This window comes from Mustela nivalis (assembly GCF_964662115.1).
Source record: "Mustela nivalis genome assembly, chromosome: 3".
NCBI classification, from domain to species: domain Eukaryota; kingdom Metazoa; phylum Chordata; class Mammalia; order Carnivora; family Mustelidae; genus Mustela; species Mustela nivalis.
In genome coordinates, this window is record NC_139022.1 from 33,421,384 (window position 1) to 33,442,010 (window position 20,627).

Below are 20,627 nucleotides of genomic sequence, written 5' to 3' on the forward strand. Positions count from 1 at the left end.
TTTATATATTTTTTTAAGATTTTATTTATTTATTTGAGAAAAAGAGAGATAGCATGAGCAGAGGGAGAAGGGACAACCAGACTCCCCGCTAAGCAGGGAGCCCAATGCAGCGCTCAATCCCAGGACCCTGGACTCATGACCTGAGCCGAAGGCAGACACTTAACAACTGAGCCACCCAGGTGCCTCTTGAATCGGGCTCAAATAAATAAATAAAATTAAATTAAATAAATAGTAATAAAAGTTAAATAAATAAATAATATTAATAATAATGAATAATTGAATAAATAAAATCTTTTTTAAAGTGTATCATACTTTTTTGTCTCTTTTAATCCTTCCTATTTTATTTTAGTGTCTGTATTAAAAGTATTTCATCCTGGGCTGCTGGGTGGTTCAGTGGGTTAAGCATTTGTTAGTTAAGCGTCTGCCTTTGGTCATGGTCCCAGGGTCCTGGGATTGAGCCCCACATCGGGCGCCCTGCTCAGTGGAGCCTGCTTCTTCTCCCTCTCCCTCTCTCCCTGCTTATGTTCTCTCTCTCTGTCAAATGAATAAATAAGTAATATCTACCCCCCAAAAAAGTATTTCATCCCAGATATTTTCAGTGCAAGCCTTTATATTGCCTTCTGAAATCTTGCTTGCCTAGGAATATTTTTATCAGGGCCTCATATTTAAATATTTTAGCTAAATATAAAATCTAGGTCCTCTGTTCCTCCAACACATTAAAAGTATATTCCATTGTCACCCTACATGTAGTATTGATGTAGAAAAAGCTGAAACCATCCATTCTTTTTCAGTTGAAATATAATTTACATACCCATATAATTCACTCTTTTAAAAATGAAGTCAGGGGGCGCCTGGGTGGCTCAGTCGTTAAGCATCTGCCTTCGGCTCATGTCATGATCCTGGGGTCCTGGGATTGAGCCCCGCATCTGGCTCCCTGTTTGGCGGGGAGCCTGCTTCTCCCTCTCCCACTCCCACTGCTTGTGTTCCCTCTCTCACTGTGTCTCTTTCTGTCAAATAAATAAAATCTTTAAAAAAACAACAACAACAACAACAAAAATGAAGTCAGGGCGCCTGGCTGGCTCAGTCGGAAGAGTTTGCGACTCTCGATCTCAGGGTCGTGAATTCGAGCCTCAGGTTGTGTGTAGGGATAACTTCAACACATAAATAAATAAACTTTAAATACAAATCCAGTGGGTTCAAATTCACGTGCAAATCAGTGGTGTTTGGTGTACTCACCAAGTTGTGCAACCACCACTACCACTACTGTCTTAATTCTGGGACATTTTCATCACCGAAAATGCAGCCCCATTAGCAGTCACCCCCCCACCACCTTCTCTCTGTAAGTCCTGGTAGTCACCTTCTTTCTGTCTTGATGGATTTACCTATTCTTGACATTTCATATAAATGGAATTACAAAGTGGCCTTCAGTGTCTGACTTCTGTCATGTAGCCCTAATACGTTCAAGGCTCATCCATGTTCCAGCATGAATCAGTACTTCCTTCTTTCTTAGGGATGAATGGTATTCCCATTGTATGAATGTGCCACATTTCACTTATCCCTTCTTCACTTAGTGAACTGTTGGGTTGTTTACCCATCTTGGCTATTATGAATAATGCTGCAGTAAACATTTGCATATGTGTGTTTGTTTGGACATGTATTTTCTGCTCTACTGAGTATGTCCCTGTGAATGGAATCGCCAGATCATATGGCAACCCTAGGCTTAACTTCCTGAGGATTGACAGACTTTTTTCAAGTAGCTGTACCACTTGACGTGCCCACCAACCGTGTACCCTCGTATGCTCCAACTCCTCTGTATCCTCTCCAGCATTTGTAAGTTCCTGTCTTTTATTATAGCCACCCCAGTGAGCACAAAATAGTATTTCATTGTGATTTGCGTTTCCCTCATGGCTAGTGAGGTTGAGCATCTTTTTATGTGGTTATTGACTGTTCGCATGTTCTTTGGAAAATGTTACTCACATCCTTTGCCCATTTTTTAAAAATTTGACAGAGATCACAGGTAGAGAGGCAGGCAGAGAGAGAGGAGAAAGCAGTCTCCCCGCGGAGCAGAGACCCCGATGTGGGGCTCCATCCCAGGACCCTGGGAGCATGACCTGAGCCAAAGGCAGAGGCTTTAATCCACTGAGCCACCCAGGTGCCCCGCCCATTTTTTAAATTGGGTTACTTGTCTCTTTTTGCTGAGTTGTAAGAGTTCTTTATCAGTATTAATCCTTATCAAAGAGATAATTTGGAAATATTTTCTCCCATTTCTGAGTTGTCTTTTCACTTTCTTCATAGTCTCCTCTGAAGCGCAACAAAGCTCCTCTTGTTGGAGGCCAATTTATTTCTTCTTTGCTTGCTAGTGCTTTGGAGTCTTATCTAACAAACCACTGCCTAATCTAAGGTCGTGAAGATTTACACCTTTGCCTTCTTTTACGGATTTTCTAATTTTAGCTCTTAAATTTGAGTCTTTCGTTTATTTGGACCTAATATTTTGCATATGGATGGGATGGGGGTAACTTGACTCACTTGTGTGTGGATGTCCGTTTGTCCCAACACCATTTGCTGAGAAGACTGTTCTATGCCATTGAATGGTCTTGGCACCTTGTAGAAGTTGACTAGCAACAAAAGCTAAAATAAGCAAATTGGATTATATCAAATTAAAAAGCTCTTTTGTACAGAGAAGGAAACTATCAATAAAACAAAAGACAACATACTGAATGGGGGAAGATATTTGCAAATCAGACATCTAGTAAGGGGTTAATATCCAAAATATATACAGAACTTACACAACGTAGGGTGCCTGGGTGGCTCAGTTGGTTAAGCAACTGCCTTTGGTTCAGGTCATGATCCCGGAGTGCCAGGATCGAGTCCCGCATCGGGCTCCCATCTCCACGGGGAGTCTGCTGCTCCCTCTGACCTTCTTCCTCTGACCATGCTCTCTGTCACTCTCTCAGATAGATAAATACAATCTTAAAAAAAAAAAAAAAACTTACACAACATTAAAAAAAAGAACAAAACAAAAAACCAGTTGAGGGCGCCTGGGTGGCTCAGTGGGTTAAAGCCGCTGCCTTCGGCTCAGGTCATGGTCTCAGGGTCCTGGGATCAAGTCCCACATCGGGCTCTCTGCTCAGCAGGGAGCCTGCTTCCCCTCTCTCTCTGCCTGCCTCTCTGACTACCTGTGATCTCTTGTCTGTCAAATAAATAAATAAAATGTTAAAAAAAAAAAAAGTTGAAAAATGGACAGAAGACTTGAACAGATGTTTTTCCAAGGAAGACATACAGATGGTCAACAAACGTATGAAGAGATACTAAACATCACTCATCAGGGAGTTGCAGATCAAAACCACAGTGAGATCGCTGCCCACACCTGCCAGAATGGCTGTTGTCGGAAAGACAAAAAATAACAGGTGTGGGCAAGGATGTGGAGAAAAGGGAGCCCTCATGCACTCACCATTGGTGGGAAGGTACCTTGGTGCAGCCACTATGGAAAACAGTGCAGAGGTTCCTGAAAAAGTTAAAGTAGAACTTTAACTTTTGATAAACATATGACCAGCAATTCCAATTCTAGCAAGTTATCTGAAGAAAAGTAAAAGCAATCGGAAAAGACCTATGCCCTGCTGTGTTCATTGCGACATTATTTCCAAGAGCCATGATACAGAAGCAGCCCATCTCCAGGTTGATGAATGGATAAAGGGGTGTGTGTGTGTGTGTGTGTGTGTGTGTGTGTGTGTGTGTGTTTGGCGGCTGAGCTATGCAAAAGGAATGAAATCTTGCCATTTATAACAGCATGGAGGTCATGTTGATGGAGATGGAGATGGAGATCATGATGCTAAGTGAAGTAAGCCAGTCAGAGAAAGACAAATACAGCAGGATTTCACACTTGTGTGGAATCTAAAAAAACAAGTGATACAGAGTTTTCTAAGTTCTTTTATATTTTGGGTGTTAACTCCTTATGAGACATTATTTGCCTGTCTTCTCCCATTTGGTAAATTGCCTTTTCGTTTTGTTGATGATTTCCTTCACGGTGCTAAAGGTTTTCAGTTCGATATAGTCCCAGTTGTTTGTTTTTGTTTTGCTGTCCAGAAAGGTATTGCTAAAACAAATGTCCAAGAGGTTACTGCCTATTTTCTTCCAGGAGTTTTATGGTTTTAGGTCTTACATTTAAGTCTTTAATTCATTTTGAGCTTTGTTTTATATAGGATATAAGAAAGTGGTCCATTTTCTCTAACACCATTTATTGAAGAGATTGTCTTTTCACCATTGTATATTCTTGCCACCTTTGTTGTAGATTAATTGGCCATGTAAGTGTGATTTTATTTCTGGGCTCTCTCTTCTGATCATCTATGTATTTGGTTTTGTGCTAGAACCATACTGATTACTGTAATTGGTAGTATAACTTGAAACCTGGAAGCATGATACTCCCAGCTTTGTTTCTCTTTCTCGAGGTTGCATGCAAATTTTGTGGTTCCATGCAAATTTTAGAATTATTTGTCCCAGTTCTCTGAGAAATGTCATTGGGTATTTTGAAATCTATAGATTGCTTTTGGTACTATGGACATTTTAATAATATTAATTGCTCCAATCCATGAAGACAGTATTTCTTACCATTGATTCATGTCATCTTCAATTTCTTTCATCCTTGTCTTACAGTTTTGCAAAAATTTGTTCCTAGTTAGTTTATTCTTTTTGATGCAATTGTAAATGGGATAGTTTCCTTAATTTCTGCAATAGTTTGTTACTAGTAGGTGAAAACATAACAGGGGCATTCAATACCCAACTCTTGGTTTTGGCTGCGGTCATGATTTCAGGGTTGTGGGATTGAGCCCCACATTAGGCTCTGGGCTCTGCGGGGAGTCTGCTTAAGATTCCCCCTCCCCTTCCCTCTTTCTCTCCCACTCTCTAAAATAAATAAATAAATATTTTTTTTAAAAAAACAACAACAGATTTCTGTGCATTTTGTATCCTGCAACTTTACTGAATTCCTTTAAACTAATAGTTTATGGGTGCTGGCTTTATACTTTTCTATATTGTAGTAGCTCATCTGTGAATAGTGACAGTTTTACTTCTTCCTTTCCAATTTGGATGCCTTTTATTTCCTTTTCTTGCCCCGTCGCTGCGGCTAGGACCTGTAGTACTGTGTTCAGTAAAAGTGGCAAGGGTGGGCATTCCGGTCTTGTTCCTGATCTTGAGAAAAAGCTTTCAACTTTTCATTGTTAAGGATGTTGTTAGCAGTGGGTTTGTCGAGGTGGCTTTTACTATGTTTATTATATTTATTTATATTTATTATGTTCCATCTATACCCACCTTTTTTAGAGTTTTTATCATGAATGGATGTTGAATTTTGTCAAATGCTTTTTCATCTACTGAGCTGACTGGATGATTTTATTCTTTGCCTTTGTCTTGTTAACGTGGTGTATCACATGGAATGACTTGCAGATGTTGGCCCATCCTTGCATCCTGGGAATACGTCCCATTTGATCATGGTGTTGGATCGTTTTGATGTGTTACCTGAATTTGCTCTACTAATATTTTGTTGAGGATTTTTGCATCTGTGTTCATCAGGGATACTGAGTTGTAATTTTTTTTTTTTTTTTACTATGTCTTTGATTTTAGGTATCACAATAATCCTGGCCTCATAAGTAAGTTTGGAAGCATTCCTTCCCTATCAGTTTTTTGGAATAAATTGAAATTTTGGGAAGGATAGGTGTTAACTCTATAAATGTTTGGTAGAGGGACACCTGGGTGGCTCAGTTGGTTAAGTGTCTACCTTCAGCTTAGGTCATGATCCCAGGGTCCTGGATCGGGTCCCACATCGGGCTCCTTGCTCAGTAAGAAGCCTTCTTCCTTTCCCTCTGCCTGCTGCTCCCCCTGCTTGTGCGCGCACATGTGCTCTCTCTCTCCCTCTCTTTCCCTCTCTGTCAAATAAATAAAATCTTTAAAAATAAATAAATAAAAATAAAAGTTTGGTAGCATTCACCTGTGAAGCTGTCTGGTCTTAGACTTTTGGTTTGGGGAGTTTGGGGATCACTGATTGAATTTTGTTACTAGTAATAATCTGTTTAGGTTTTCTGCTTCTTTCTGGTTTAGTTGTGGAAGATTGGATGTTTCTAGGAATGTATCCATTTCTTCTAGGTTGTCCAGTTAATTGGCATATAATTGTTCATGAAAATCTTTTATGACCCTTTGTATTTCTGTGGTGTCAGCTGTAACTTCTCTCTTTTTTTTTTTTTAAAGACTTTATTTATTTAAAGTAGGCAGAGACACAGGCAGAGAGAAAGAGCAAGGGAAACAGGCTCCCTGCTGAGCAGAGAGCCCGATTCCGAGGACCCCGGGATCATGACCCGAGCCAAAAGCAGAGGCTTTAACCCACTGAGCCATCCAGGTGCCCAGCTATAACTTCTCTTTCACTTCTAGTTTTATTTGGTCCTCTCTCTTTTTTCTTGACAAGTCTGGCTATAGATCTTTCAATTTTGTTTATTTTTTTTGAGAACCTGCTCTTAATTTCATTGATCTTTTCTTTTTTTTTTTTTTTTATTTATCAGAGAGAGAGAGGGGAAGAGAGTGAGCACAGGCAGACAGAATGGCAGGCAGAGACAGAGGGAGAAGCAGGCTCCCTGCTGAGCAAGGAGCCTGATGTGGGACTCGATCCCAGGACGCTGGGATCATGACCTGAGCCCAAGGCAGCTGCTTAACCAACTGAGCCACCCAGGCGTCCCAAAGGATCAGGAGGCCAGGAGGCCTAGGATGAGCACAGGGGCGTCAGAGTCTTCTTAGAGGTAAAGACTTTTTTTTTTTTTAGATTTTATTTTTATTTGTTTGACAGACAGATCACAAATAGGCAGAGAAGCAGGCAGAGAGAGAGGAGGAAGCAGGCTCCCCCTTCTTTTTCTTTTTAATCTCTATTTTATTTATTTCCACTCTGATCTTTATTTTCTTTCTTCTACTAACTTTGGTCTTTGTTTGTTCTTTTTTTTTTTTTCTTCCCCTCATTCCTTTAGGTATGAGGTTAGATTGTTGATTTAAGATTTTTTCCGTTTCTTGGGACGCCTGGGTGGCTCAGTCGGTTAAGCAGCTGCCTTCAGCTCAGATCATGATCCCAGAGTCCTGGGATCGAGTCCCACATCGGGCTCCTTGCTCAGCAGGGAGCCTGCTTCTCCCTCTGCCTCTACCTGCCACTCTGTCTGCCTGTGCTCACTCTTGCTCCTCTCTCTCTGACAAATAAATAAATAAAATCTTAAAAAAAGAAAAAAATGTTTCTTCCCATTTCTTGATATGATTCTGTGTCACTATATACTTCCCTCCTAGAACTTCTGTTGCTGCTTCTCATAGATTCTGGACCATTGTATTTTCATTTTTGTCTCAAGGTGTTTTTTTATTTCCTCTTTGATTTATTCATTGACCCATTGGTTGTTTAACAGCATCTTGTTTAACCTCCATGTGTTTGTGTTTCTTCTCATTCTTTTATTTTAACTGATTCTACTTTCATACTGTTGTGGTTGGAAAAGATACTTGTAACTTCATTCATCTTAAAATTATTGAGACTTGTTTTATGGCCTTTCTTATGATCTGTACTAGAGAGTGTTCCATGTTCCCTTTAGAAAAATGTGTATTGTGCTGTTTTTTGGTGGAATATTCTGAATGTTCTATTACGTTCATGTGGTCTAATGTGTCATTCAAGCCCAGTGATTCCTTAGTTTCTGGCTAGATGATCTGTCCACTGGGGTGAGTGGGGTGTTAAAGTCCACCTACTATTACTGTATGACCGGCAGTCTCTCCCTTTGCATATGTTAATATTTGCTTTATAGGGTGCCTGGGTGGCTCAGTGGGTTAAGCCACTGCCTTCGGCTCAGGTCATGATCTCAGAGTCCTTGGGATCGAGTCCCGCATCGGGCTCTCTGCTCAGCAGGGAGCCTGCTTCCTCCTCTCTCTCTGCCTGCCTCTCTGCCTACTTGTGATCTCTCTCTGTCAAGTAAATAAATAAAATATTTTAAAAAAAAATTTGCTTTATATATTTAGGTGCACCTCTGTTGGAAGCATAAATATTTACAAGTGTTTTATCTTCTTATTGGATTGATCCCTTCATTATATAATGCCCTTCTTTGTCTCTAATTACAGTTTTTGTTTTTAAGTTTATTTTGTCTGGGGTGCCTGGGGGGCTCAGTTGGTTAAGTGTCTGCCTTCCGCTCAGGTCATGATCTCACGGTGCTGGAACCAAGCCCCATGTCAGGCTTCAGCGGGAAGCTTGCTTCCTCCTCTCCCTCTGCCCCTCCCCCTGCTCATGCTCACAGTCTCTCTCTCTCTCAAATAAATAAATAAAATCTTTATTTTCTAAATAAAGAGATTTTATTTATGTATTCCAGAGAGAGAGAGAGGCAGAAGCCCAGAGAGCAGCAGGGAACCCGATGTGGGACTTGATCCAATCAAAAGACACAGGGTACCCACCATGCCACCAAGGTCATGGCCTTGGGCAATGCTGGGCTCTCACTCTCTCCCTCATTCTGTGTGTGTCATGCATTTTTCTTTCAAAATTGGTATCTTTCATGTTGAGCCAGCCGTAGAATATAGAAATAAATCTCCGCCAAAAAATTGTTTTTAAATATAAAAAACTCAAAAATCAAAACCTATAAAACTATATATATAATTGTGTATATTTTATAAAATTATATATATTATATGTGTGTGTGTGTGTGAATCTCTATCCCTTCCTGAAGGTGCCTCTTTCAGGGGAAAGCAATTCATTTTCTTCCTTTCACCCTTAGCCCTCTTCATGTTTTTGTCTTTGTTTTTTTTTTTAAGATTTTATATATTTACTTGACAGACTGAGATCACAAGTAGGTAGAGAGGCAGGCAGAGAGAGGAGGAAGTAGGCTCCCTGCCGAGCAGAGAGCCTGATGTGTGGCTGATCCCAGGACCCTGAGATAATGACCTGAGCAGAAGGCAGAAGCTTAACCCACTGAGTCACTCAGGCACCTCCCCGCTTCATGTTTTTAAAATAAACTTTTAAAAAGGAAAAAAAGTAACTCCTCCTATTTCTTTTTTTTTTTTAGTTAGAGTTGAAACATTCCTCAGACCAGGTGTTGATATTGCAGGCCCCCTCCCCCACCCATCCCCACCCCAGGTCAGTCCCCTTGGCCTCTGCTCCTCCTGTCTCCTCCCCACTGCCTTGCTCAGCTCCCCTACAGCCCCTCCCACTCCCCATCCCAGGACTGGTCTTAGGTTTCCCACCGTTTAAGAGGACATTGAAACTGAGAACAAAACAAAAAAATGTATGGCAATTTTTACCTTTTATTGCTTGTTTTTAACTTCACAAATGATAACAAAATCTCAAAAAAAAAAAAAAATAAGGCAACTACCCTGTGTCTTTTGATTGGATCATTTATTCTATTTACATTTATAGTAATTATTGATAGGTATGTATTTACTGACATTTTGTTTGCTGTGTTCTGGTTGTTTTTCCAGTTCTATTCCTTTTTCTTTACTCTCCCCTTGTGAGTTGATGACTTTTTAGTGTTATGTTTAGATTCCTGTCTGTTTATTTTTTGTGTATCTATTCCAGGGTTTGGGTTTGTGGTTACCATGAGGTTCATGTATAACAATCTGTGTATAGCAGTCTATTTTCAGTTGGTGGTTAAGTTCAGATTCATTCTAAAAATACCACATTTGGGGGCACCTGGGTGGCTCAGTCAGTTAAGTGTCTACCTTTGGATCAGGTCAAGATCTCCAGGTCCTGGGATTGATTCCTGCACCAGGCTCCCTGCTCAACAGGGACTCTGCTTATCCCTCTGTACCTCCCCACCCCTGCTCCTGTGCTCATTCTTGCTCTATCTAGCCCTCTCACCCTCTCCCCTTCCGTCCCTTCCTCCTTCTCCCTCTCAAATAAATAAAATCTTTAATAAATAAATAAACCCCTACCCCCCACACACATACATTTTATCTTCAATAGCATATTTTACTTCTATTTTGTGTATTCATTTATTGTTGGAGATGTTGTTGATTTTAGTACTTTTGTCTTTAATCCTCAGTTTTATAAGTGGTTGATCCACTACCTTTTCTGTGTGGTTGCCTTTACCAGTGTTTTCTTTCATAGATTTCCTTATCTAGTTACTGTTTTTTCTTTCCTGCTTGAAGCAGTTCCTTTAATATTTTTTGTGAAGCCACTTTAGTGATGATGAACTTCTAGCTTTGCTGTCTGGGAAATTCTTTTATCTCTGCTTATGTTCTGATTGATAACCTTGCCAGGTACAGTATTCTTGATAGTAAGGTTTTTTTGTTTTCCTTTCAGCACTTTGAATATGCTGTGCTACTGTCTTCCAGCCTACGAAGTTTCTGCTGAAAAATTAGCTGATAATCTTATCAGGGTTCCCTTATATATAACAAGTTCCTTTTCTTTTGCTGCTTTTATCTTTACCTTTAATTGTTGACATTTTAATGATAATGTGTCTTGGTGCAGTCTCTGGGTTCATCTTGGACTTTCTGTGCTCTCTGGACTTGTATGTCTCTTTCTTCTGCCAGGTTAGGGAAGTTTTCAGCCATTATTTCTTCAAATAGGTGTCCTGTCCCTTTACTCTCTCTTCTCTTTCTGGAACTGCAGGCAATGAATGTTAGTATACTTGATGTTGTCCCAGAGGTCCCTTAAACTATCCTCCTTTTTTAGTTTTTTTCTTTTTACAGTCCTAATTGGATGATTTCCATTACCCTGTCTTCCAGATCACTGATCCATTCTTCTTTATCATCTAATCTATTGTCTATTCCCCCAAGTGCATATCTCATTTTTATTATTGTATTCTTCAGCTCTGATTAGTTTTGTTTTGTTTTGTTTTGTTTCCTCTCTCTCTGCTGATGTTCTCACTATATTTATCCATTCTTTTCCCAAGTATGGTAAGCATCTGTACGACCATTACTCTTTATTGGGTGGATGAGTAGATAAGCATCTCCGTTTTATCTAATTCTTTTTGAGGTTTTTGTCTTGTTCTTTCATTTGGAACATGTTCCTCTGTCTCCTCATTTTGTTCAATTCTCTGTGTTTGTTTGTATCTATTAGGTAGTTCAACTACATCTCCCCATCTTGAAGGAGTGGCTTTATGTAGAAGATGTCCTGTGGGGCCCAGAAGTGAAGTCCCTCCTGGCCACAAAAGCCAGGTGCTCCAGGGGTGTCCCCTATGTGGGCTGTGTGCCGCCTCATGTTGTGGCAGGCCTGCAGCTACTGTGGGTGCGCTGTTGGGTGGGGCTGGTCCCCTGCCCGGCTAGTATTGCTGTGAGCATGCTGGCGGGAGGGGCTGTCAGTCAGCTGTGAAGCCCAGCTGAGGTGCATAGTTGGCTAGGGTTAGCAGTCTAAAGGGAGGGTTCCAGAATGGTACCCACCAGTGCCAGGATCAGAACAGCAGAAGAGGATAGCAAAAATGGCTGCCACCACTGTGTCAGTCCTTGCAGAGGGGCCCAGCTGCCTCCTATGGTTCCAACAGACCCTCCAAGATTAGTAAGTGGGACTCCTTCACCTGCAGCCCATGTAACATTCGATCTGGTGTTTTACACTAGAGTGTAAAGTTCCAAGTCAAGTTGATCTATGTGTAAGCTTTTTAAGAGTAAGTTCTTGGGGTGCCTGGGTGGCTCTGCATTAAAGCCTCTGCCTTCCCAGGCATGGTCCCTTCCCATGATCCCAGGGTCCTGGGATCAAGCCCCGAATCGGGCTCTCTGCTCAGCAGGGAGCCTTCTTCCTCCTCTCTCTCTGCCTGCTTCTCTGTGATCTCTGTTTGTCAAATAAATAAATAAAATCTTAAAAAAAACAAAAGAGTAAGTTCTCATTTCCCTATAGTTCTAGAGGTTTCTGAGATGTACTCGCTGTTGGTTTTTAAAAGCTAGGTGTTTGGGCATCTTGTCTCTTTTGTTCAGGATCTAAGGGTTGGAGTCCCTGATGTGGAGCTCAAATCTCTCACTCCTCAGGGAAAACGTTTTGTGCCTTTAAGATCCCTCTTGCCTGCGAAATGCTGCCCACTGTGTATCTCTGTCTCTCCCATCTGTCTCATTGCTGTCCCTTCTTGCAGAGAAGGAACATCAAGTTTCTGTTCATCCAGTTTCTCGGTCCCCTTCAGAGGGAATGATCCTGTATGTAGTTGTCGATTTGTTGTGTCCCTGGGAGGAGCTGAGCTCAGGATTTTCCTATACTTCTGTCTTGAACCTTTCCTCCACATCTGTATTCTTAAGAGATACTGATCTGTAGTTTTCTTTTGATGTCTTTGTCAGGTTTTGGTATCAGGATGTAATACCAGCCTCAAAGAATGAGCTGGGAAATGTCTATGCCCATTCTGTCTTCTGGGAGGCTTTTCAAAAGATCGGCGGTAATTCTTCTTTAAACATTGTGGTAGAATTCACCAGTGGAGCCGTCTGGTTCTAGGCTTTTCTTTGTAGGAACTTCTTATTACTATTTTTTTCTTTTTACTTGCATATGTCTGTTAGATTTTCTGTTTCTTCTTGAGCCAGTGTCAGTATTTTTTATTTTCTAGGAATTTGTGCATTTCATCTTAGTGATTTAGCTTGTTACTATACATTTGTTCATATGATTCCCTTATAATCCTTTTGTCTTCATTAAGTTTGTTAGTTTGGTGGTCATGGGTCCTATTTCATTTCTGATTTTAGACATTTGAGCCTTTATTTTGGTCAGTCTAGCTGAAGTTTGTTAATTTTATTGATCTTCTCAAAGAACTCACTTTTGGGGGCACCTGGGTGGCTCAGTTGGTTCCTGGAGTCCCAGGATCGAGTCCCACATCAGGTTTCCTGCTAGGCAGGGAGTCTGCTTCTCCCGATGACCTCTCTCCTCTCATGCTCTCTCTCTCTCATTCTCTCTCAAGTAAATAAAATCATTAAAAAAATAAAAAAAGAAGAAGAAGAACCCACTTTTGATTTTGCTGATTCTTTTTTATTGTTTTTCTGCATTTCTATTTCCACTTCAGTCTTTAGGATTCCCATCCTTCTGCTTGCTTTTGGTTTTGATTGCTCTTTTTTATGTTTTCTTAAAGTGGAAAGTTAAACTATTCACTTGAGAACTTTCTTTTTTGACATACATGTTTACAGACATAAATTTTCATATTAGTACTACTTTTGCTCCTATAAGTTTTGGTATGTTTTCATTTTCATTCATCTATATTTTTAAAATCTCCTTGCAACTTCTTTGATCCATTGGTGCGTTTGGGAAGAGGATTTTTTCTGCTTTTTTGGAGTGCTCTGTATGTGTCTGTTGGGTCTAGTCCACTTATAGTGTCCTTCAAGTCCTCTGTTTCCATGTTGATCTCCGGTATAGTTCTGTCAGTTACTGAAAATGAAAGACTGAACTCTCCATTGGTCCCTGAATGGTACGTTTCTGCTTTTACTTCTGTCAGTTTTTGCTTTATGTATTTTGAGGCTCTGTTTTTAAGTACAAATGAATTTGTAATGGTTATCAAATCCTTTTGATAGATTGCTTTGTGGCATTATGGAATGTTTCTCTCTGTTGCTAATGCAATTGTAATCCTCACGTCTTTTATGTCTGATATTAGTATAGCTACTCTGACTCTTCTCGTTCCTGTTTGTATGGTGTACCTTCTCCACCCTTCTGCTTTCAACCTCTTTGTGTCTTTATTAGTCCTCTTTATTCATGTGGATTTGAGTTATTATCTGATGTCTTTTTTTTTTTAAGATTTTATTTACTTATTTGTCAGAGAGAGACAGCACAAGCAGGGGGAGAAGCAGTTAGAGGGAGAGGAAGAAGCAGACTCCCCACTGAGCAGAGAGCCCAATGTGGAACTCAATCCCAGGACCCTGAGATTATGACCTGAGCCAAAGGCAGACGCTTCATCGACTAAGCCACCCAGGTGTCCCTATGCGATGTGTCTTTTCATCTCAGTCTGAAGACATACCATTAGTATTTTTTGTGAAGTATATGTTCGGGACACATTCAGTTTTTATTTGTGTGAGTTGTCTTAGTTTCCCCATTTTGAAAGGATGCTTTTATGTAGAATTTTTGACTGGCAGTCTTTTTCTTTGATTACTTTAAATATGTCATCCCACTGCGTCTGGCCTTCATGGTTTCTGATGAGGACTCAGCTGTTAATCTTGTCGTCCAGCTCCTGCACAAGACAAATCTGTTGTTTCTTGCTTACTGCAGGTTTATCTTTTATCCACTGAGACATAATTGGCATACAGTATTCTATTAGTCTCACACAACATAATGATTCAGTTATTTGTGTATCTTGTGAAATGATCACAAGTCTAGTTAGCATCCATCGTCACATAGTAGAGTTTTTTTCCTTATGAAGAGAACTTTGAAGATCTGTCTTAACCATGAAAGTCTCTTAACTCTAGGAAACAAACAGTTGTTGGGGGCAGGGGCAGATGGGATAACTGGGTGGTGGGCATTAAGTAGGGCACATGATATGATGAGCACTGAGTGTTATATGCAGCTGGTGAATTACCTCCACATCTGAAACCGATGGTGTACTGTATGTTGGCTAATTAAATTAAAAAGGTCTGTCTTAGCAACTTTCAAATATATAATACAATATTACTAGCTGTAGTCACCATGCTGTTCATTACATCCCCATGACCTACTTATTTTATAACTGGAAATGTGTTGCCTTTTGACCACCTTTACCCATTTCTCCCACCCTCTTTGTCTTTGGGTGTCTTTCCCTCTCCTCTGGGACCCCCCCATATGCAGATGTTGGTTTGCTTCATTGTGTCCCACAGGCTGTGGAAGCTCTATTCATTTCCTCTTTCTGGTTTTCAGACTGGACAGTCTCAGTTGACATTATCTTCAAATTTGCTGATTCCTTCATCTGTTTGCCCAAATCTGTTGTTGAGCCTGTCTGGTGAATTTTTCATTACACTTACTGTGCTTTTCAACTCCAGAATTTCTCTGTAGTTCTTTTCTAAAATTTCTCTTCAGTGATACTCATGTTTGCTGAGACATTGTCTTCATGCTTTGCTTTTGAGTTCTTGCAATATGGTTTCATTTAGTTGTTTTAATACAAACATAACATCTGATTTAATGTCTTTGTCTAAGAAGATCTCTATCTCAGCTTCCTCAGGGACAGTGTCTATGGGACTGTTCCTCACCCCCATATATGGGTCATGCTTTCTTCTTTGCTTGGAAGTTTCATGATTTTCTCTTGGACATGTTAAGTAATATATTCTGTCAACTTTAGAAATCATATTCCCTCCGTATGGTGTTTTTTTTTTTTTTAAGATTTTATTTATTTATTTGACAGAGAGAGATCACAAGTAGGCAGAGAGGCAGGCAGAGAGAGAGGAGGAAGCAGACTCCCTGCTGAGCAGAGAGCCCGATGCGGGACTCGATCCCAGGACCCTGAGATCATGACCTGAGCCGAAGGCAGCGGCCCAACCCACTGAGCCACCCAGGCGCCCCCCGTATGGTGTTTTTATTGTTGTTCGTTTAGTGCCTTTTCTGAACTGTGTAAAGTTTGTAGTCTTTGCTTGGTTGGCTAAGTGATCATCTCATGATTGGACAGATAGCTCCTTCGATGTCTTTGACAAGTGGTCCCATGTGTGTGAGATAGAAGGACCCATGCCTTGACTACTACTCAGCCAAGGAGCTCACAACTGTCTCAGCCTTTCCTTCCTCCTTCTGCAGAGCCTCAAGGCCACCAATGGCGAGAGCTTAGAGCTTTTCAGGTCCTTCCCTAACATGCATAAGGCACAGGGCATGCGCATATCCCTCTGTGTAGACATGACCTTCTGGATTCCCAGAACTTGTTCATTTTCTTCCTGTTGCTCATTTGTTCCTGCTCATTCTTCCTGTTGTTCGTTTTCTTCCTGTTGCTCCTCTGGGGTGATCTTGGGACAACGACCTACCTACCGTGGTAGTTCAGCATTCATTGCCTTGGCCATGTCATGATTCTAAACAAAAGATGCTATTGGGGCGCCAAGATGGCTCAGTGGGTTAAACAAAAGATGCTATTAATACCTACACTCCACCTTTTAACAAGTTCATGGTTAATAGCATTATACAGTAAGTAGCCTCAGTCCATCCTGTGTGTCCATTCCACACATAATTTGGACATATCAGAAATCTGCCTCATGGCTTTTTATGATCTCAGATACGGGGCTCTGCTCACCCAGTTTGAAGATGATCTACAGGACACAACCAGACACCCGTTAGGATGGCTACAGTCAAAAAAACTGACAATTCCAAATCATTTTGAGGATGGGAGCTCTCCTGGAATTTTGTAGGCTAGTGGTGGGAACATAACATAAGCACCTCGGGAAAGTTTCAGTTTTTTATGAAGCCAAGTCTGCATTTATGATTACAACCCAGCAATTCCACTCCTAGATATTTACCCAGGAGGAATGAGGACATCTGTTCACACCAAGATTTGTTATCAATATTCTTAAACAGCTTTATTCATAATAGCCAAAAATCAAAAGAATCCAAGGGACCATTAACAGGAGATTAGAGAAACAAAGAATGGTATGTCTGTACAGTGGGATTCCGTGCACCAGTAATAGGAATATGCTACTGAGACACAGGACGAGATGGGAAATCGCAAAAACATGCTAAGCAGAAGCACCCAGGCACAGGAGAGAACATTCCAGAAACAGCAAAACTGTGGTGACGGAAAGCAGGTCAGTGGTCACCTGAGCCAGCAGTGGAGGGGCACAAGGATCTTTGGGACGGGATGGAAATGTCCTGTCTCTTCATTGTGGTGGGGGCACCACGGGTATACGTACTTGTCTCATCGCACTGAACTATATGTGCTGTAAATATTTGCAGCTTATTGTGTGTAAACTCTACTTCAGTAAAGTTTTTTTTTTTTTTAAAGATTTTATTTATTTATTTAACAGAGAGAGATCACAAGTAGGCAGAGAGGCAGGCAGAGAGAAGGAGGAAGCAGGCTCCCTGCTGAGCAGAGAGCCGGATGCGGAACTCGATCCCAGGGCCCGGAGATCATGACCTGAGCCGAAGGCAGCGGCTTAACCCACTGAGCCACCCAGGCGCCCCAGTAAAGTTTTCTTTTTAAATATAGTTTTTAAAAAATTAAAAAGATGGTCTACAAAAGACACCCTTACTCTTCCCTCTCTGTAACACAGGTCCCCCTTCGGACACCTGCAGGGCCGGTGGGAGAAAGGGTGCAAGAGCTCCCAGGTGTCCGGAGGGGACATCTCCCCCCGCCACCCCCCCAACCTTACAGCCTCTCAGCGGAAGGCAGCTCTGTGGGAATGCACAGTACAGCCTCTCCTCCAATTCTGCCTCTTGAGGATCCTTCTGTAACCCCTGGCGTGGCTTCCCTGAGTCCCAGTCACATTAGCACTGGGAAAGGCAAGAGGACAGCCTGTGGGGGCTTCGGGAGAACCCCGTCTATCCCCAAGTACTCGGGAGTTCTATGGGCTTCAGGCCTGTGCCTGTCACTGCCCTTGGAATGTGTGTGGCCTTCTGCAGCCCTCACGCTCCCTGGAGCAGGTCCCACTTTTATGGGCCTCTGACCCACCTTTTGTCCCCTGACTCAGTTTGGGGGCAGCCCGGTGTCCTGTGCCGTGGGCCTGGCCGTTCTGGACGTTCTAGAGAAGGAGCAGCTGCGGGCTCACGCTGCCTCTGTGGGCAGTGTCCTCATGGAGCTCCTCCGACAGCAGAAAGCCAAGCATCCCATCATCGGTGACGTCAGGTGAGGCTCGGACAGCACTCCTTACCTGCTAACTGAACACCAACCCGGGGCCAAGCATGGTTTCTTTTGTCACCTCATTGTCACCCCTCTCCACAGAGGAGGAACTAAAGTTCTGAGGGGTGCTGCTGCCCGAGATGGCACTTCTAGGGAAGGAGAAACCGGGGGCAGAGAGCCCTGGCCCCCAACCTTTCCTCTGTCACAGCTGGGGCCCCTCTCCTCAAAGTCACTTGCTGGCACTGCATCACCACCCTCCATCCTCCAAGGATTGTGCAGCCCTCAGGCTCCCAGGAAGCAGAGGCACAGGACTGGTGCTTTGGGCAGGCCCAGCCAGAGGGGGAGCACAAGGGCCCATGGCCCCTCCGGCCTGGCTTCCTAAGATGTTGCCTTTCCATTCCAGGGGCATCGGGCTCTTTATCGGTGTGGACCTGATCAAAGACACAGCGACAAGGACACCAGCAACTGAGGAGGCAAACTACGTGGTATCCAGGTACTATTTCTCGAACCGAGTTACCTCTGCAGTGTCCCCTGACTGGGAAGGAACTGCTGTCCTGCTTCTGCCATTGCCACTGTGTCCCTGGGCCCTCAGGGCCACAGAGGGCTGCCTGAAGGAGTTGGCATCGGGGCCAGAGCGGGGAAGGGGCCCCCCTTCTGTGTACCCCCACCCCGACTCCACACACTGATAAAGTGGCCAGGTCCGCTTGGTGGCCAGTGCCTGGCGGCAGGGCCTCATATGGGTGTGGGCGGTTCCCAGCCGAGGATGCGAGCACCACAGGGGCTCAGAGACCATAAAGCCACGTCCCACAGCACCTGGCTGCCCCGGGGAAGCTGCTACTTTCACGGCCATGCCAGGGCCCGTGGCAGAGCTAGACTTGGGGCTCCCCATGGGCACAGCAGCCGGGTTTTCTTTGGTACGGACAGGTCTCCTACTCCTTGTCTGGGTGCAGGCATCTGGAGGACCCCAGGGAATAAATGAGAGAGAATGGAAGTCGGGGTCAGAATGTAAATACAATCACCTCAGACCCTTTCTTTCTGGCCAAATGACCTTCCCAGGTTGAAGTGCAAAGGTGGACTGTTAATGTCCTTAGGTACCATTACTATTAAGGAGGTGAAGCTATCTTCCTAGAAAGAACTGGAAATGAAAACTGCAGAGTCCTCTGAGATGTCCAGATGACTCTGGGGCAGGAAGCAGAACCGGGCTAGCAGAGAAGTTCCTGGAGCTGGGGAGGGGGCACAGGGGTTCGCTGTATCAGCCCAGCAGCATCAGTGCGGTGCAGGAATGCTGGCTGGCCACGTCCTAACCACAGCCTGTCATGGCTCAGGCCGGGACTCCAGGGCTGGATGAGAGGAGGCCCCTGCTTGGGGTAGGGGTGGGATGGAGGGTGGCAGGCTCAGGGCCAGGTGCAGGGCACCCCACACAGGAGCCCTTAGTGCTGGGTGAACAAGGACCAGCAGGCAGGCAGTTTGGGAGGAGGTAGCCAGTGCTGTGTCCCTGTGGGACCTGGTCTGGGGTGGGGCTCCCAGGGGCTGGTTGGCTGAAGCCAGGACAGACTTTGAGACTCTGTGAAGGGCCTTGCCATGTCCTATCCTCACAGGCTAAAAGAGAACTACATTTTGCTGAGCACAGACGGCCCTGGGCGGAATGTCCTGAAATTTAAACCCCCAATGTGCTTCAGTGTGGACAATGCGCGACATGTGGTGGCAAAGATGGATACCATCCTGACAGGTGAGCTGGGGGTCCGAGGAGCAGCTGACCATGTCTCTTGAGCCCAACCTGCGGCCAGGAGCTAGGACCTTCCAGAGTGCCTGGGAAGGAGACTTTATAGTGAGTCAGGAGTCTTTGAGACAGCGCAGGGAACAAGGAGCTGTGGCGTGGAGGGCTTTCCTGAGCCCTGAGTAGCACCAGCGTGGACGCAACACGAGGCAAGGCAATCACCTAGTGACACAGCAGGGATTTATATGGCAGGAACATTGTGCTCTCCTTGAAGGCTAGTGCCCCCTCAGCAGCTAAGGTGCTGGACTGAGATTTGCACCCAGGATTGATGAAATGCAAAAGGAAATTCTTCCCTAGGTTTCCACCCCACTAGGAATGTCAGATCAGTGTGGGGTCTGCCCTAAATGCACTCACCAGGCCACCTGGAACAACAGAAACGGACAGGTCTCTACTATGCCACACGGGCAGGGGTGTGCGGTGGGCAAAATCCCACCTCCTGGCAAGCACCCCTCCCTCTCCTCCACCTCTGCAGGTGGGTTCCCTGGAGGAAGTAGGGTGTTTGTGGGGAGGCCACAGGAGGAGGGGCTGAGCAGGCACAGACTTGTCTTTACTTTCCTGGGCAGAGGGGCTGCCATTGAGCCTGAATGTTTGGGGCAACCTGACTGACATCTGGCTTTGTCCTTTGGGGAGTGTTGCTGACCCTGTGGTTTGTGCACTTGGTCAAAGGGCTGGACAAGGAGTCCAAAAAGCTTGGATGCTGGAGAAAGGCTAAGCACTTGTGGGGGCATGGGGCTGGGGGCTTTGTGCTGTTTTTCAGACATGGAAAAAAAGGTGAGAAGTTGTGAGACACTGAGGCTCCAGCCCTAAACCAGCCCTGGCACTTGCGTCTTCCTTCCTTGGGTGAGTAGGCCTTGCTCCTCATGACCCATGGCTGTGGCCCTCACCCTCAGCAAGCCAAACCTTGCTCTTAACCAGGTTTTCTTCAGAAACATCTCCCCATAGTTGACGGGGAAGACAGGACTAGCACCTTCCTCCCCGAGCCAGTTCTCCTTCTAGAAGGAATGGAAAATAGCCCTGGGGTGCCCCAGTCCAGCCAGCAGCTCAACTCTGCCACAGGGGGCAAAACTGTTCTGGGCCACCCAGGAGGGGGCACTTTGTGTTCAGTCCAGCTGGCCCCTAGGATACTGCCTTCCTGGGCACATTCCCACTGTCCTCAGCTAGGAGACCAAAATCCCACTTCCAGGTGCCCAGGAGAGACAGCTGCA

At 43.9% G+C, this 20,627-nt stretch overlaps 1 protein-coding gene across 1 annotated transcript in view; it reads left to right on the forward strand.

Moving 5' to 3' along the window:
* PHYKPL (5-phosphohydroxy-L-lysine phospho-lyase) overlaps positions 1–20,627 on the forward strand; it is a 36,082-nt gene that overhangs the window by 12,271 nt on the left and 3,184 nt on the right. Inside the window, exons 9-12 of the mRNA XM_082723648.1 lie at positions 17,497–17,651; positions 18,049–18,138; positions 19,244–19,374; positions 20,180–20,262. Coding sequence (XP_082579774.1) covers positions 17,497–17,651; positions 18,049–18,138; positions 19,244–19,374; positions 20,180–20,229 — 426 coding nt within the window. The 3' untranslated portion in view covers positions 20,230–20,262. The remainder of the gene's footprint in view (positions 1–17,496; positions 17,652–18,048; positions 18,139–19,243; positions 19,375–20,179; positions 20,263–20,627) is intronic.